The sequence below is a fragment of the Helicoverpa zea genome, chromosome 24 (genome assembly GCF_022581195.2).
Source record: "Helicoverpa zea isolate HzStark_Cry1AcR chromosome 24, ilHelZeax1.1, whole genome shotgun sequence".
NCBI classification, from domain to species: domain Eukaryota; kingdom Metazoa; phylum Arthropoda; class Insecta; order Lepidoptera; family Noctuidae; genus Helicoverpa; species Helicoverpa zea.
In genome coordinates this window covers 4,566,884-4,585,955 of record NC_061475.1, presented here as the reverse complement: position 1 = coordinate 4,585,955, position 19,072 = coordinate 4,566,884, and the positions used below count along the sequence as shown (strand labels likewise).

The following is a 19,072-nucleotide window of genomic DNA, read 5'->3' as shown; positions in this document are numbered from 1 at the left end:
TCTGCGCAGCAATTTCGAAGTATAAAGTCGATGAAAGGAGAACAATTTGTGTGGTCCCACAGCTAATAGAGTCTCTTGGGACTTTGGAAATGAAGGCAGGCTTCAAGGGGTTGAATACAGCTCTCATTGGCGTGGCTCTTGGTTTAATGGTCGTGGTAATCGGTTTGGTATGGTTCGTGAGAAAGATGTTGAAAAAACCAGCGGACTTTGAACCTCATAGGTGTTTTAGACAAGAACCAGTTCAGGAGGAAAATCCTAGAGCGAGTTATGTCATGCTGACGGCCACTTCGAAGGTATAGATGAACTTCATAGGAGTTTGTGTTACTAGTCGTGAAAATTTTCTTTTTAAATAATATATTTGTTTGGTTATTAAATGAAGTATTAAATTCGATGTATTTTTAGATGTTGTGTAAAATTAATATTATTGTTTGTTAAATAAAATTCGGAAAATCCCAAATGGCATACTAATTTGGATTGTTTAAATTATTTAACAGATGCGCTTAGATTGTATTTGTAATTTTACTTGTTTTTTGTTTGTCGTGTGTAAGTTAACGTTCTTCTCCAGTAAAAATATTATAACTTTGAACTTCAGAAACAAAGCAATTTTTTTTTATATGATGAGTGTTATGACACCGTATTTTTTGGGAGTCAATTACTGCATTTAAAAAAGTATATAATTTATTTATTCACAATATATTTACATTATACAATATACAACTTAAAACTAATACAGTGCATCAAAAAATTGCTCCTCATCACTGTCACTGGGTAATGTACCCAAAAGACTGACTGCATTTGTATTTGCATTAATACGTATTTGAACATACATAAAATCAAATTAATATACCAAGTCTACCCCACATCAGAACTAAGAAATAAGATCATTAAATACAGTCGTGTAAATAAATATTATCTCTGAGATCAAAGTACAATAAAATAGACGGGAATAAAGTTGTTTTAGCGCGCGAGCACACTGCAAACTTTTCAGTCGGCCGACCGAAAAAAATTTTTTTTTTGATAGAAGGGAATTTTGTCAAAGTTTTTAGTCGGTCTGAGACCGGCCAAATACGTACCCAGGGCACGATTCCGCTATTTTACTTAAGCGACATACGATTCACATCCGACTGAGATCCAATCCCGACTCAATTACGATTGAAGTGTATGTGGCATTTCGCTATTTTTTTCTTTGAAATAAACGTTTTTATCCTTTTCTGTCATTCAATAATGAATCATTTTGTCTGCAAATGATTTACGATTGCAACATGATTGTAGAGCAAACTACCGTATAATAGACCAAAATGACCAAAAAAGCAGACCAATCGTAAACCAATCGAATGTCGTTGGAATACGATTGGTCTCATATTAGTAGCAGAATGCCCGATATGGTTAAAACTGCTATTGCGATTCAATTTCTTAATCGGGCCCCTGAACGCTGTTTCGTCATTCATCTTCATACTGTTTTATGAGCCCAAAACAACTATCGGGCGACTAAAAGTTTGTAGTGTGTGCGCACTTCTAGCAGATAAGCGTACTGTGTAACAGTAATATCTTACTCTAAGTAATAATATTTGCAATCACCTCTAGCTTGTGATAAGAACGTAAATATCTGTAATTATAATTACACTTGCTGGCAATATAACTGAGTCAGAACCTTCATATCTTTGAAATTATAGATACATGTCAGTTTACGAACATTTTATGTAATAATTGGGACATAAAACTAATGTCATTGAAGACGTCAAGATTTTCAAACTAACTCAAATTTATTGCTCTCAAGTGTACTTTGTAGTTTAAGCTAATGTAAATGTAATATTAATATAAATGAAAAAAATCTCGTTAGTCTTGAAATTGACTGATTTTAAAGCCCTACTTCGAGGTATGGTGTTTTGGGAAATGTCAAAGTGGTCCAAAAATCTTTCGTTTATTAACAAACGACAAAAACAGTCCTAGTGTTCTAGAAGAAAATAATAGTTCTATAAATGCTATAACCATATTATTTGGAAAATACCTATAATGTCTCCCATTACACAAGAATATAAACCCACTCACAACACGCGTTATAAAATTTGATAGTATGTGCAACCCACAAAAAGAAATATTTATAGTGATCCTTCTGAAATATCTATTCATGTTTTTGTAACGTCCTAGAGTCCTAATGACGTTTCCTTATTATATACCCTTCCTCGAAGTAAAAGCTAACTTAATAGACGAGCTTCTAATAAATGACTAAAATATAAAATATTTCTTCTGTGAAGACGTATTTCTCAAACATTATTTAGTTTAGAACTAATATATTAACACGAGGCTGACAAATATGTTTAATCATACTAATATTATAAAGAGGAATTTTTTGTTTGTTTGTTTGTAATGGATAAAAAGTAAAAAGTCGTGGTGGCCTAGTGGGTAAAGGACCAACCTCTCAGAATGAGGGCGAGGGTTCGATCCCAGGTCAGGCAAGTACCAATGCAACTTTTCTAAGTTTGTATGTACTTTCTAAGTATATCTTAGACACCATTGGCTGTGTTTCGGATGGCACGTTAAACTGTAGGTCCCGGCTGCCATTGAACATCCTTGGCAGTCGTTACGGGTAGTCAGAAGCCAGTAAGTCTGACACCAGTCTAACCAAGGGGTATCGGGTTGCCCGGGTAACTGGGTTGAGGAGGTCAGATAGGCAGTCGCTTCTTGTAAAGCACTGGTACTCAGCTGAATCCGGTTAGACTGGAAGCCGACCCCAACATGATTGGGAAAAGGCTCGGAGGATTCGGTTTGTAATGGATAAACTACTGGTCCGATTTAAAAAATTCTTACACAGTTGGAAAGCTACACTCTTCCCAAGTAAAATAAGCTATATTTTATCCCAGTGCGGGCAGTAGTTTATAAAAGACGCGAGTGAAACCGCGGGAAAACGGCTAGTTATGATATATAGTCAATACGAAGTCTGTATGTAATTAAATTTTTAATTAAGAAGCACGATAATTTTGTCTAATTCATTCTAGTGATTTGTAACTAAGTAATTTTATGAATTAAATCTGTTATTAATATCATTCTAAGTTGAGAAATTAATAAAGCTAGCATCGGTTATAAATTATTTCCATTGTTCAATTAAGGAGTTGAAAATTACTTGAACTTTTGGAGAAAGTATCATAATTTGTTTTAATTGGACCAATTTTTTTGAAGCTTCAAGAAAAATGTACTGTGTCTTTACAAATTAATGGAGAAATTAAAAAAAAAACTGCTGTGTGCTATAAAATGCAATATAATATTGTATTGAAGCAGCATTCTTTTTATTGAGTGACCATAGACGTTACAATATTGTATAATGTTTATTTAAGCAATAGTTTATTTCTGAACCATATTTTGTTAAGGAGAAATCTTGCAAAGTCAGACTTTCACAATCATTTAAATATCATTTACTATCGTAGTAGCGTATATTGTTATTATTAGTCTCGGTAAATAGATGGAAGAAATATTATGTACTGTACTAAAGTTAAAATTTTAAATGACATTTGCTCTCTGAAGTCAGCCATTTGAATTTGATCCCAACTACACAGCGACAAAGTTATTCTAACAAGATCTGTATAATATATAGGTTTGCATAGTGTCATGTAGGTGTCAAATAAAGTTAACATGAAGGCTTGGTTTTGGATAAATACTCTCTACAGTAACCAGGTACCCATAAACCACACAAACAAATCTACCCAAAACATCAAGTCGAAACAAATATCTGTGGGCCATACAAATATGTGCCCCGAAGGCAATCGGCATGGCAATGCCATTTCTACCGTCAAAGCTTTGCCCTGCCATCCAATGAGGCGACAAGGAATGCACTCTCACAAAACATTCCTGATTTGCCAAAATCCAACGGCGTAAGAAACCTACACTATCACGCATACATTTGAAGTTTCACTCACATGGAAACACCGTTTTATGGTTCATTGACAATTTGTGATCAATATTATTATGGGTATTGTTTTATAAGACTCGGTAGCAATTAATGAAAAGATAAGAAGTGGAAAAGGAAAAAAATATATAAAAAAATACAATTTTATGTTGAAACTGCCTGCGAACTGCTGCAGCAATAGCTTTCAGACTAGCGGATTTTACGTTTTGGCCTCCTCGTAAAAATCCGTCACGCATACACACTCGTAATCGGTAGTCCTCCCTCAAACTGGTAGATGTCAATTGTTTTATCTGTCATGTACTTGTCTCTTGAATATGCGCAACAACCATACGGAAAAACCTATCGGAAATTCCACTAGTGCGCGTTTCATAGTCAAACTACACCTAGTTAATTGGTTAGTCTATGACACAAAAAAATAATTATCAGAAACATGTAGTAGTTTAAATAAAGAAATTAAGCAGTTTTTCCTTGTAAAACACTGGTTAGTACTTAGGTGTATCTGGTTAGACTGGTAGCCCAAGGCCCAACCCAACATATTTGGGAAAAGGCTCAGGAGATGATGATGATGTAAATGGAAGTTGCTTTTCTTCTCAAAGATATTATTAGGGTCATGGATGCTTCGGTATCTAAGTACAGGCAAAAATATTTCTTCTATATACAAGGTGTTGATTTGCATTTGTGCCATAGTTCAGGACGAGGACATACAATACGTAAATAATCGATTGGAATTACAGTAGATGGGAAATAACTAATATGCACTGCTTTTTTTGTCATTGTAATGTTGTGGTATTTCCGAAGTAATCTAATTTTATGAATGAAATTTATGAGTGATTGTTGCGTATGCCTTGTGTTTGCGTTTGTGTGAGGGTGCAGCACGGTTTTAACGCCAGTAACATACGCGCCAAGTTTAAATAAGGCTAGATGACATTTACGGAATTCCGAAAAAAAATTAAAGAAAAAAAACTACGTACCAATTTTTTTATTGATTTGGGTCGAAAATCATTAGCATAATTACCTCCTTGAATATGGCACGGATGCAAATCAACAGCTTGTATTTACAATAAGTTTTGAAATTCTATAACATGCGTTGTATGGTATTTGAGCTTTATTTGCATTGTAATTAAAATAACGCGTCCAAACCGCATTAATTTAATGTTTTTATAAGAATCGTATGTTCTGCTTTAATTAGTTTAGATATGTAAATAAATAATTTATGTGATGCCATTTCCGTTCTTAAATAAAATATTAACAATTGTTTGTGTTTTTTCATGACTTTCCTTGTTTCATCTTCATGTACTTAGATATAGATACCTACTTTGTGCTAATACATCCTTTATTGATAGATTGTTATGTTTTTTTTTATAGATTTTGCTGGTTGATGAGTGTCATAACTTTAGACTATGATATTTGTACCCTCTCTTATATCCTAGTTAAAAAATGACGCTAGCTAGATTTTGCCCTCCTTAGAACGCTTCGATTTTTATCAATAAAAAAATATTATGCTGCATATCCAGGAAAATACAAAAAAAAAACTATCAGAACACATTCAAGAATTATCGAATTCTCAGAATGAACAATAAATATAGAACTAGAGATAAATCTGTTATCTTTACGATGAGGTAAAGTTAATTGCGCGGGTTATTCCAAATGTTCGTAACTGCAGCGATAGAAGAGTTCAGGGTTTTTGTTAAAAATAAGTATTTTTAGTGTACTTTAAGATTTAATGGGTATGTTATTGTAATATATTATGTATGAATATTTAGGTATCCAAAACGAATTCACAAAAGATACCGCAACTCAGTAAACCAAATACATACCGCTTTTTCCTTTGATAGTTGTTGTGCCACTTCTTTTTCGCACCAAAATATTGAGCGCGCATCTATGTATGTATGTCGTTTTTGCCGTTCAAAAGGTGTTCATGGTTTTGTAGCCAAGTATGTATAGGTAATACGAGTTTCAAGTAATTGTATTGTAGTTATTCTCTCTATTCGCCTTTACTAAACCCTCAGTTTTCTTCGGACACATGTTGCAATTTTCAAATAACAATCTTGAGAATCTCTCAATTCTGGACCGATATGAAGGCAAATGGCCCAAGAGACGAATACCAGGGAGATATATAATGCAACCAGGGAGGTCGTTGGGGGCAATCGCCACCATGAACTCCATGTGGCACTACGCAATCTATATGGAGGAAATTCATTTGTGGTCGTATCAGTGAGGAAAAGACGACGAAGAAGATTGTACATAGGTATACTTTAGAGACCACGGTCGATTATTTCTGTGTTTTTATATAGTCTATGACTATCTTTGAACATTATTTTATTGATCCTCTTTTATTTTATTTACTGTTTTCCTAAAGATACAGTATCAGTTGGAAATACCCCTGCACAGTTTGTAGATTTTTTATAGGTAACCTAGGATTTTATTTTCATCCATATCATGCGACTGCACGTTTTAGCACCTCTGAATGCCCTTTTTTTTATTTTCTTTTTTTTAACGACGTCAAAAATCATCAAATGACCCCTTCCGCTGTGGGTTAGCAGCGGAGAGGGAGTGTCAGACTCTTACTGACTAAAAACCGTCGTGTTCCGTCATAGGCCTTTTGTGTACCAGAGCCGCGGTATCTCTTTCGAACAACCCGCAGCTGACCCAATGCCCTTAGATTCACTGCAGTATGTAGGTGACAATAATCTTCTTAAATGATATGACTTCTATAGGTGATTTTATTTGAAGACTTTCCTCATTTTATTTTTCCTAGAGATTTGCAAAGTACTGAAGGTATAATTAATAGTTTTGGGGAAAACCATGCTGTATTAGAGGGCTGTCATTTGCTAGGTAACCACTACTTAAAGCGGTTTCTTCGAAATAATCATCATGGTTCGGGAGGAAAGGGCAAAGGGGCATTTAAGTGTGGCAGACACTAGAAAATGTTTCAGTCTTAAAAGGCGAATATTATCTCACATGCACTGTCAAATTAGAAATTGATATAATTTGTCCTTTAGTTTGTCGATTAGTTCGCTTACCTATATTATTAGTACTGGCACGTGTTTCTATAACACAATATTGAAGTGATACTTATACGCGTTTCTTTACATTGAAAATTGAACGTTGAAGTTATAAGAACACTGTCGAACTTGGGCCTTAAAGATCCCCGATAATGAATTATAGTTGGATTTAAGATTGCATGAGGTAAATCGTAGATCCCTATTCAAAAATAGATATTGCATTGACTTATTTTAACATTAAATTCTAAGTAAAAACTAAAAAAAATGTTAAGCTATCACGTCCACTGCATCAATTCGCGACAATTTCCTTAAACAAAAGCGAAATGTCAAAGGTGCGCAGACGCATGCATAATATATATTTGTAAACAGACGCCACTATCAGTTACAAGCCGGTCGTCATGGCGAGAGCACGTGTGTTACAAGTTATTTTACTCCTAACATTATGTTTGGGATTACAAGCCAAAGTGTATACTAGATGTCAGTTGACCCGTGAATTGCTGAAAAATAATTTCTCAAGGACATTCCTGAGTAATTGTGAGTTGTTGTTTTTTTTATTGTGCTATTTAGTGTATTGTTTTAGTGGTTAATGTTATAATTGTCTAGATCTTTCCCGCGTTTTCATGTTCGAATGACTACGCAGTCGTATCAGAATAAAAGTCTACAGTTTTTCGCAAAAAACAGGCTATCTAACACTGTATAGCTTTCGAATTGAAACAGTAGTTCCAGAGATTAGCGTGTTAAATGTAATACTAGCCTTACTTACATATTATAAGTACGATTTCTGAACGGAACGCGACGGTTTTTAGTCAGTAAGAGTCCGACACTCCCTCACCGCTGCTAACCCACAGCGGGAGGGGTCATTTGATGATTTTTAAAGTCGATAAAAAAAGGGATATATTGATTCCAATTTCTCGTATTAAGTAACTTATGTTATCTCACTTGGAATAGTTTAGTAGCCCTATCAGCGATCTGTAAGAATGCTACCTCATGGTACCGGACCCTCTTCGAGAATATGTCAAACCGTCTCCGAAGGTCAGCCTTGTTATTTGAATACCTGGGAAAATTGCTAGTCTGAAAGTGTAATGACCTTTACACCTTTATTACTTTACCTACGGCATATCAGAACTTAATCGTGAAGTCGTAAATAGAAGAAGAGTAATCATCATCATTTCAATCAAAATCAAAAGTCAATTTATTCAAAGTAGGCTGAAAATCAGCACTTTTCGAACGTCAAATTTATAAAAGACAGCAATAATTTCCAAAGTTAACAGCAAAACCATGTAATCACAATAATATTCTAAAAGGGAATAATGTGTATATTTGTTACTTCTTCTCGTGCGAACTGCTGGGCGAATTTTGATGAAACTTGGCATAGGTACATCAGAATAACATAGGTACAGGCTGCTTTCATCTGGGTGGGGGAAGTAAATCCCTTAGGAAGCCGCTTGATCCGCAGCCAGAATGTCTTTATTATTTCTGAAGAACATAATGCACTGACCAATCTCACTAACACACAAAGAAAAGTTATCGTAGGATCACCTGGTCAAAATATATCAGCCGTATAACCAGTACAATTGGAAATCAGCCATACATTGTAAATACGACCTTGAGTATGTCTAATTATGGTTGACAATCAGTACGCAGTGTCATTGTGTTATAATAGTTGCAACTGTTTGTTTGTATCTATTATTATTTATAGCTTGAACAATCAATCACTACAGTCGATTCATTAATTCTCATAGGATTTCAAAGTCATTTTATGTGAATGAAAATCTTATAATTTTTTAACACCAGTATTTAAGTGGCCATTATGTTATTTCATTCATTCTATGTATGGACCAGTTTTTAATCAGCATATTTTGGCAGTACCTATAATATTATATTGCTTGCTGAGAATATATCACTACATCTTGAGTACCTATCTATGATTAATATATTTGAATATGGAACAATCTCAAATCCCGTCATACTAACAAAAAAACATCAATAGGCCCAATTTTACCCACAACATTAACGATTACCTACTATAAAACACGTACAATTTTAAGAAAAACTGACGCTTACGTAGTCAGTACACTCCGGCCTAAGCATGTAACACAATTCAATTTTCCCGGATCTAAGAGAAACAAATGAAGTAACAATTATCTACGCTTGTTTACATGTGTGCGTGCAATATCAATGTATTGTATATTGTATTGTTAGTTTAAACCCATTGTACGTTGTTACTGACTGCCAGTCATGATTTTGTCAATGGGTTTTCCTTATATGAGCATGGTTTTTGGTATCTCATGATTGGTATTCAAGCGTGGGAGTTTTTATACGTTGGTTACGTCTTTCGTATTAGTAGCTATAAGTGCTTTATAGGCGAGATTTTACCAATGCGTGGCACTGTTATGTTGGGTCTACACGATACAGACTTTATGTTTGTACAAATATCTGTACGAACTTAATGTCTGTGTAAAAATCTGTAGTCTGACTGAAGATATGATGACAAGATGTTTGTGCAAACCTATCATTGGGTCACTTATACAGACTTTTTTATGTACTCATTTGTTTCGCATATAAAATTCTATGAAAGACTGTGTGAAGTTGGTATCGTGTACCACCTTTAGGCATTTTTACACAATCAATTGTTTTTCTAGTCTATTCTACTACAGAAAATAGTAGCAAATTGCATGTGTAACATGTCTAGAATGTCCGCGAAATAGCGCTTCATGCGCGAACATAACATGCTAGCTGTGGACTCACGCAATCGCGTAGACTTGTTCGCGAGCAAAATGTGTGCGAACAATTTTGGCGGAAACTCACCTTAATGTATGTAGTATAGTTTATCCGAACTAGTTTTTTGGTCTACCTATTTTGTATGGTAATGATGTTTCGCGGGAAATCGACAGTTGTCATGTCAAATGTTTTATAACCTAAAATGTTTTCGTAATTGGAGGTTCAGGCAATTGAAGTAATGTGCTAAGATTTTTTGTATCTCAAAAGTTTTTGCATGTTCTTCTTTATCGTTGCTTAACTGTATTCGATTTTTTTCTCGTATCACCTCGTATCTGATTTTTGGAATCATACTTGTATTTTTTCTGATCTTCTTAATCATCCTTCATTGATTGAGCCCGTTTATTGATTGTGATGCCCAAATGAAAATTATTTTTGCAATAAGCATAAGTTTGTCAAAGGAACTACTTCCTGCACTCGGATAATAAGTAACCTATGTCCTTTCTTTGACATTTACACAATAGGTTCTTAAAGTTGTTCCCTTAAGGCGACGAATTGGTCAACAATAATTCCATAACCGGCACGCGCATCTAAGGCGCCAAAAGGGGTCGGAGCGTCTGAGCGGGGCGAGGATAACAATACGCGCGCTAGCTTATAACTAAAAGTCGTAAGCGACAAAATGGTTTTGTAATTTTATTATTTAGAAATGATAATTTGATAAAAATTCCTTCTACAATTTTAAAGAGTATGTATATACTCAACTACTAAAAAAGTTAAGAGGCTTAAATCGGTCCCGTTTGCCATTAATATGTGAATCTCTTTTTAAAAAGAGGTATGTTTGATATATTTTTCTCTGTTATAAAAGTTACCTAATCATGTTTCTACGTCTAACAAAATAAGGTTTATATCATGAACTTTCAGGTAACCAAGTTGTATTTTGATCCGTTTTGTATTTACTGAGAAAAATTGAGATCCTTGGCGCCAAAAATTCCAATTCGTCCTCTTAATTATGTAAACAAGATGTTGTTGAGTGTTGGTAAAACCACGAGTTGAGTAATAAGGATGAATATTTCAAATAACTCGGTTATCTTGAGAAGTCAATGTGTGGGTTTCTCAAGCAATTTTCCTATCCCTAGTCCCTGTTTTTGCTTTTTGCTGATTCTTAATGTAAGTGGGTTTAACCTGTTGTTATCGACGGTGTTATTTGTAGCCCTAGGGAACTATTTTCAACACCTGGATATCAACTAATCTTCATGTTACTCTTTTGTTTACTGTTAATCTGATTTTATCAGAATTCATAGTGTAGTAGTCTTTAACTGGAGGAGTAACAAACATCCATCATGTTTATAATACCTATTAGTCGTACCTCATAGAAGCTAGAAAATCAATTTAAAGGGCATGTGAAAACCGTGCTTTTTTTTTTCCGACGTCAAAAATCATCAAATGACCCCTCCCGCTATGGGTTAGCAGCGGTGAGGGAGTGTCAGACTCTTACTGACTAAAAACCGTCGTGTTCCGTCATAGGCCTTTTGTGTACCAGGGCCGTGGTATCTCTTTCGAACAACCCGCAGCCCCGGAAAACCGTGCTTTAAGTGTGAATTCTGGAATTTAAAATTTAATCGTCTTACAAAAATTGCGTCATAATATTATTCCGTAAAGCTATACCTTGTTGCAATATTCAATCCTTTCCTGTTTTCCTTTATGTAATTAATCTCATGTAATACGTACGTAACTGAACTCGTAAATCAAATGACTGCGTATCTGCGTACGGTTGTGACCTTGACAAGAGGTCAATTTGACGTCTGGACTTTAACAGTAGAGGTTAGTCATCAATTTTAGCAATAGATTACACCATTTATAGCTCACCTGTAAATTACTGGTTAGAATAGATACTCAGTATTATAATAGAGAATAGAATAACAAAATTGTTACAAAACTGTTAGTATGTACTATCAAGTTGTATCAAGTTGTTAGTATTTACTATCTATTATCAAGTTGTTGTTGCTTGATGTAGTGACAAATGTGAATTTAGAATGACCATAGAATCAGAATTTATTTGCTCTGAATTTCAGTAAAAGTGTCAATCAAGTAAAGTTATAAGCATAATTTTATTAACGGACCTCCTTAATAAATCCAGTGTGAGCAGGCTTATTCGAAAGACTTACCGCGGCCCTGAAACCAAAATCAAAAGTTAAAGAAAAAAGTTTAAACTTTAAACAGAAAGCGTGACATTCCCTCAATCTCCACCAAAGACTACAATGTATATACTTAGAGAATCTCCACCATTTGCAAAATGCGTCCTGCATTTGACATCTGACATAATGATGACCAGATTCACTATAGTAGTAGATACCTGTTTCTTATAAATTCGAGGTATCTGCAGTTTTACGTAATAAATTTGTAAATGGTATCTCTTGGCAGGATGTATGGTTTGCTAGAATTTACAATCAATATTTACCTGTCAAGTATTCTGATGGAAAGTCATGAAGATATTTTATCAGGTTTGACACCTGTTTACTTATAGCGCTAAAATACTACGTATTTTGTAAATAAGTATTTTCTGGTGTTTGTTACTTATTTTGTACTGTTTTCTCTTTTCAGGGGTATGTTTAATAGAACAGGAGAGTGATAGGAATACCTCAGCTATGGTAGTGAAGTCTCCCAGAAGAAAGTTCTATGGATTATTTCAGGTAAGTTTCATAAATTGTTTCATTGGTCTATCCATCACCAAGGCTAGTTCACGTGTACCTACAGTTTCAAACTTATTATTATTTAAGTAAAGAAAATAAGTGAGTTTTTTTGGTTCTTTCTTTCTCATAGAGCTTGTTCTTATGGCTCAAATACTTTTTTATGCTACCTTGAGGTCACACTTTACTAAAAAAGATATCTATATATCGTGATTTCTAAGTTCTAACAACATTATCATAGGTAGGAGTTATAATGTGGGCGAAACTTGTTGACATTTAGGCCTTATTTTAGAGACCTGTTATTATAATTTCAGATAGGAAGTGAATGGTGCAAGGAAGGCAAGAAAGGTGGGAAGTGCGATATTACTTGCGAAGGTAAGACAATTCACTAATGACTTAGACTAATTTTAATATTCATTGTTATATTTTCAACTGATATCAAGTTAGGAGAGTTTTCACAAAAAAATTAGTTATCTATCAATGAAATTCTTGAACTTATATGGCCTTACTATAAAAACTTTAACCCCTGTTTTACACTTGTCTAAAAAAAATTTGGCTGCAAAATGAACCATATGTCAACGTCATAATTTGACATTTTTTTAGACAAGTCTAAAACTGACGTTTAAAAGTTTTTGTGGTAAGACGGTAAATGTTAAAGGCTTTTTATGGTTTCAATCTCTCATCATTTGCCTAGCCTATTCCCAACAACGACTGTATCACGGAATCTCGAAGTTCAAAATGCCGAAGTACTGAAGCCATAAAGTACACAAGATCGATGCACGTGACTTAGAATGTACGCTACATCGAAGTACTGAATTGCGAATGTTCATGATACCGATGTACGGAATATCGAAAGTTTGTTATAGCGAAGTACGTGATTGCGATTGTTCTGAATCCCGATGTACGGAATATCGAAAGTTTGTGACACCGAAGTACCTAATATCGAAGGGTTTAAAATCACGGTATCTGCGGTAATTGGTAATATCAACCGGAAATGCTTTAAATATCGTATTTTGATCAATTTCCAGTAAAAAATGCATTGCTTTAATGTACTTGTGTTAAATCTACGAGATCTTATGTTGTTATTCCACGACTTTGTTTTCGATTTCTGTCGTGGTTCACATTTATTCATCATTATTTGCCGAGCCTTTCCCAACAACCACCCACCCACCTAACATTGTATTGAGGTCTGCATTATTATATTATATACACTTTTTGTTTTCAGCATTGTATTGGGGCCAGGGGCGCATCAATGTTTTACAAGGAGCGACAACATAAGATCTCGTAGACCGACCCCAACATTGTTGTTGGGGAAAGGCTAGGCGCAATATAATGCAGACCTCAATACAATGTTAGGTGGGTGGGTGGTTGTTGGGAAAGGCTCGGCAAATAATGATGAATAAATGTGAACCACGACAGAAATCGAAAACAAAGTCGTGGAATAACAACATAAGATCTCGTAGATTTAACACAAGTACATTAAAGCAATGCATTTTTTACTGGAAATTGATCAAAATACGATATTTAAAGCATTTCTGGTTGATATTACCAATTACCGCAGATACCGTGATTTTAAACCCTTCGATATTAGGTACTTCGGTGTCACAAACTTTCGATATTCCGTACATCGGGATTCAGAACAATCGCAATCACGTACTTCGCTATAACAAACTTTCGATATTCCGTACATCGGTATCATGAACATTCGCAATTCAGTACTTCGATGTAGCGTACATTCTAAGTCACGTGCATCGATCTTGTGTACTTTATGGCTTCAGTACTTCGGCATTTTGAACTTCGAGATTCCGTGATACAGTCCCCAACAACATATGCAGCTGAGTACCGGTCTTTGAAGAAATGTTAACCTCCAGATTACATCCAGGTCTCTTTCTTTGTGTAATGTAGAAATGGAATGAAAGAACACCTAAGTCATTAACATAGTCTAATTAACGACGATATCAAAAAGTTACTAAGTAATTTAGCCTGATAATATTATTTCCTTCATTCACAGCATTACTAGATGAAGACATAAAGGACGATGGCATTTGCGCCGTGAAGGTGTTTGAACAAGAAGGGTTTAAGTACTGGGCCAAATGGGAGGCAAGGTGCAAGGGACAACTGCTGCCTGATATTGAGAAGTAAGCATTTGTTTTTACTATCTATTTATGTAATAAAAACTTATTTAATTCGGTGTAGTGGTCGCGAGCTTGACAGCCGTGCAAAGGGTCTCGGGTTCGGGCAGAAATTGCTTAGTAGATTTTAAGAAACTCTCTACGGTCGTGTCGGATTATGATAGTCAGGAATAGAGGGTGCACCTGTTTCTGCGAAAAAGCTTATGCACTATAATCCGATGCAGGCTTAATGCGTGAAAATTTTATATAAATACAAGAATATTTTCCGGAATTTTTTCAATCATAATAATCAATGACATCTTAAATGATTTTATACAAAAACCACACAGATAAATAACAATTTGGTTTAGGTTTATATTTTGTAACTTTCCTGTAATTGTTTTTGTAGATTTTTTTCGCTGCTTTTAAGCTTGTATTTGGAGCGAATTTGTTTTCCATCTCTCACTCATTCCTATCGACCTCACTCTTTCAGCTTGACACATTCGTCCACATTTTTGGTCCTTCGGAACGGCCTTATTAACATTCTTTGATTCAACTGGCCACCCAATTTTAAGACAACGAATATAAACATTTTTGTTTGCTAATTATAACTTGATGTCATGTAGTTTGATGCCTATCTGCAAATTTTCATTGAAATATATCGTTGTACTGAAATGATAATTTTGGACAATTTCATTAATTTTGTATAGATTTGAGTTAATGTTCACGTTTTAATATAATTGTATCGTTGTCGAATTTATCGCGAATCATGATTGGTTAATTATCAGGTGCTAATAATGGATTAATGTTAGTGATACATAATTATCATGTAATTTTAAAATACTCATGAATTCATAAACGAACGTTTGTAAAAGCGTCATGTTCAATTTATAAGCTTGTCATTGTAAAACATACCTACAGGGTTCACAGTTTACCTACAATGACTGTACCAACACTACAGTTTTTTTGTAGATATAATTTAAAAGTGACTCATCCTCCGAGCCTTTTTCCCAATCATGTTGGGGTCGGCTTCCAGTCTAACCGGATTCAGCTGAGTACCAGTGCTTTACAAGAAGCGACTGCCTATCTGACCTCCTCAACCCAGTTACCCGGGCAACCCGATACCCCTTGGTTAGACTGGTGTCAGACTTACTGGCTTCTGACTACCCGTAACGACTGCCAAGGATGTTCAATGACAGCCGGGACCTACAGTTTAACGTGCTAATAATTTAAAAGTGACTAAAATATGTATATTCCGCGAAATTACTTCGCGCATCGTATAAAAGTGACTAAATTCTTGGACTCACTTTAAATAAATATGTTTAACGCGGCTCGAAAGACAAATGTTTGCTTTTTAAATTATGCCAATATTTATATTACGGAGCAGGTGACAATTATTGTTGATTTTACTGCAAAAACAAATTATTTTTGCAATTACTTTGTAATATCAACGTGGGTATGTTTTGTCTACCCATATTGCATAACTGATATCATTTTGCTGTACATTATGATTAAATTTTTAAATATATTGTTAAGCTGAAGAGTTTGTCTGTTAGGATGTTTTAACTACTGGGCCAATTCTTAAATTGACCACAGCATTAGATAGCTTATTTATCGAGGAAGTCACAGTTTCTAGATATAATTATGTTCCAAAATGAGGTAACAAGTCTTAGGTTTATCAGTATTATCAGAATTACGAGAGATTTATTTACAAATATATCAAATTAATGGCTTATAACTCACAATATTATTTGAGTAGTAGTGTAATAATGGGCCGGTTTAAAACGCAGCAAAAAAAGAAGAGTACGTAGTATTTTTACTGAGGTGGGAAAATATTTATAAATAAAACCACGCTTCGGTAAATATAGGCACAGCGTAAAAACCAACAACGATTTTGATGGTATCTCGTTGAGGAAAATTATTCTCATTCATGGACGTAACATTGTTGTTGTTGTTGGACGTTGTTTACATTGAATTTTGAACTAAATCAGCTGTGTACCTTAAAAAGTACGTTAAAGTACCGTCGAGCCAAAAACGTTTAAACGTCTGTTAAACACTTGTCTAATTATTTTTTAGATTATGACGTTGAAATAAGGTTTGCGACATACTTTTTAGACAAGTGTTCAACAGATGTTTTTTATGTGTTTGTAGTAAGGCCATTAGTGTTTTACTTTTTGGGAACTAAAAACTTTGGGAAAAAGGCACAGTGCATTACAAAAATTGACTGAAATTAAACAAAATTAACAGCCTCCTTACAATACATTTACAGCCTTACTTATAAAAATCAACTAATCATCGTCTAAGCATTGTTTTAACTAATACTACTTAAAGCCTTAAGTAGTGATTTTTATACCTATAAACGTTGCTAAAGCATGTATTAACTAATGAACGAATAATGACATAGAAACATACTAATTTCTCAGCACTACCTGAATGTTGGTAGCTTAAAAAAATATTTGTCATCAAAACGTTGTGTAATGGCAACAATGGCATCCGTAAAATATAAAATTAAAAAGTTGAGATGTCTAAAGACCGGAAATGAAAAATCAGCTGGTAAAGATCCAGCCATTTTGCTAATAAGCGGGTTAAACAAGGGTGTGAGGCTACTTAATTTGACAGCTCATTTAAGACATTATTAAGCAAGTGATTTAGTTAAGCCACGTTTATAAGTAAGATCTTTTTTAAACACCCCTTAAGTATAACTTATTATTTAATTCACGTTTATAAGTAAGACTGTTAGTATTTAAATCAAAGGAACTTGGTCTTGCAATTGCACAAATACAAAATAATCAATCTACCAGGCTTTTTGTATCTTAGACTTATCCCATTTTTATATGGGCTTGATGCCCTTGCATACTACTGACACATCTGTCTGCATTTAACAAGCTATACAGTCAACTTCAGGTCTGTGGTAACAGTTTTGTAGGAAAATCGTACTTATTACTATTGAGTTAAGGTGCATGACAGTTACCACTGATGTGCAGTCTACCGTACAAGTACATAGTAGTAAGACAAGTATTTTTTTTTAACCCTATATTAATCTTTCCAGGTGTCCAGATTGGGTACATCCACCGAACAGAGCATCCCCACCTCGTGATAAAAGAACAGCAAGAGGCAAACGTAGCCTAAGAAAAAGCAGAAGGGCAATATTTACCAACCCATTATTTTAGACTGTGATGTGATCTAAAACATTCAGGTTTAGAATCTTTTTTTTTTATTTTCGTGGTGTGACTGTGGCAATAATAATGATGGTGTCCCAATGAGTTGCGGGACCAATGAGTTTTGAAATGCAGGACATGTAATAATTTAAATATGGAACTAGATGTTCAAATGTTTTTTGGAAAGTTGAAAATACATCCAGGCGGCGATCCGTTTGCGACCAATGTTTGACAGAATGGTTGTGACTTCAAAAGGAACCCGAACGCCTCGTTAGTACCTATTAACTGATAGTTTTATCACGCCTACTGTACGGTACCGTGAACTACGAGAAGGTGCTTGACCTACCTTTCTTATGGCTTTTCTTCCACATTTATCGTTGTGAGTGATAATCGCCTAAGTAATTTAATAAGACTTGGTGATACATTACTAATGATACCTGATCATATAATAATGTTTCAAGCTGGAAAACGTAAAATTGTATCTTGAATTTTTGTAAATCAAATCTTATTTAAGAAAGCATACAGGTATCCAATTGAAATACAATATCTACTGGTAGCTGGTCTACCAAAAATATAGAACAAAATATTGTATGACTTATGATGTACAAATTGAAAAAACAATGCATTTAATCGTTGCTGTGTCTGAATAAATGAACATAACTTTGTTATTATGTGTCTTTGAATTGATAAAATCCTAGTCGTAGTTTTTCTTTCTACTATCTATAAAAAGTATCTATTATGTTTGGACTGTAAAGCAAGGAATTCAGGTGTATACTTACTTGATAAAATATTACTTTGGTCTCCAAATTTAAATTCTTATTTATTACATTGCTACTTACAAGTCCAGGAGTCAATCCAAAGCACCAAGTTGAGAGGCTTTAAACACCAGGCCACTACGATCTAGTTTTATCTACAAGGATTTACGCAAAAAGAAAACTAAACTAAATTCAATTACTTAAGAACAGTAAAACCTATCTTCTACCTACACATAGCAAACGGTCATAGTTTCCATAGATAACTAGAAATTCTCTGAATAATTAAGGCCAGGTAAACTAAGTGATTTACTTACGACGGCAGAATGTCTTTATTAAGCTCGTAAACTTGGACCGTCTTATGCGTCGCCAATTGAAAACGTTATATTTAAAGATGGCGCTAAAGAAAATTGAATGTTTTTACCAGACTGACAAGAAGGGATTGCTACATTTGGCAGCCAAAAAGTGTATTTGCTCCTAACTAAAGAGAATGTAAGTCTGTTTTTGCTAAGTACTATCATGCGAAAACGGCTGTATTAATATTGATAATATTTTGCATGGAAGAAGCGGTTGAAGTGACAGCCGATTTCTAGTCTTTCAAATTAGCTGAAATATTTTTGGCTTTATGGCAAGGTTAAAAGTAAGTAGGAATATGTATCAGTACCTACGATTTTGTGAAGATATAAATTTCTGTTTAGTCACAATAAATATGAAATGATTGGAACGACTTAAGGAATGGC

At 34.5% G+C, this 19,072-nt stretch overlaps 1 protein-coding gene across 1 annotated transcript in view; it reads left to right on the top strand.

The window, feature by feature from the left end:
* Positions 1-18,249, top strand: part of LOC124642384 (leucine-rich repeat-containing G-protein coupled receptor 5) — a 35,101-nt gene extending 16,852 nt beyond the window's left edge. The window contains exons 12-17 of the mRNA XM_047180789.1: position 2,436; positions 7,372-7,440; positions 12,226-12,314; positions 12,626-12,686; positions 14,323-14,449; positions 17,472-18,249. Of these exons, the coding sequence (XP_047036745.1) occupies position 2,436; positions 7,372-7,440; positions 12,226-12,314; positions 12,626-12,686; positions 14,323-14,449; positions 17,472-17,592 (468 nt within the window). The 3' untranslated portion in view covers positions 17,593-18,249. The remainder of the gene's footprint in view (positions 1-2,435; positions 2,437-7,371; positions 7,441-12,225; positions 12,315-12,625; positions 12,687-14,322; positions 14,450-17,471) is intronic.
* Positions 18,250-19,072: the final 823 nt, after the last annotated feature.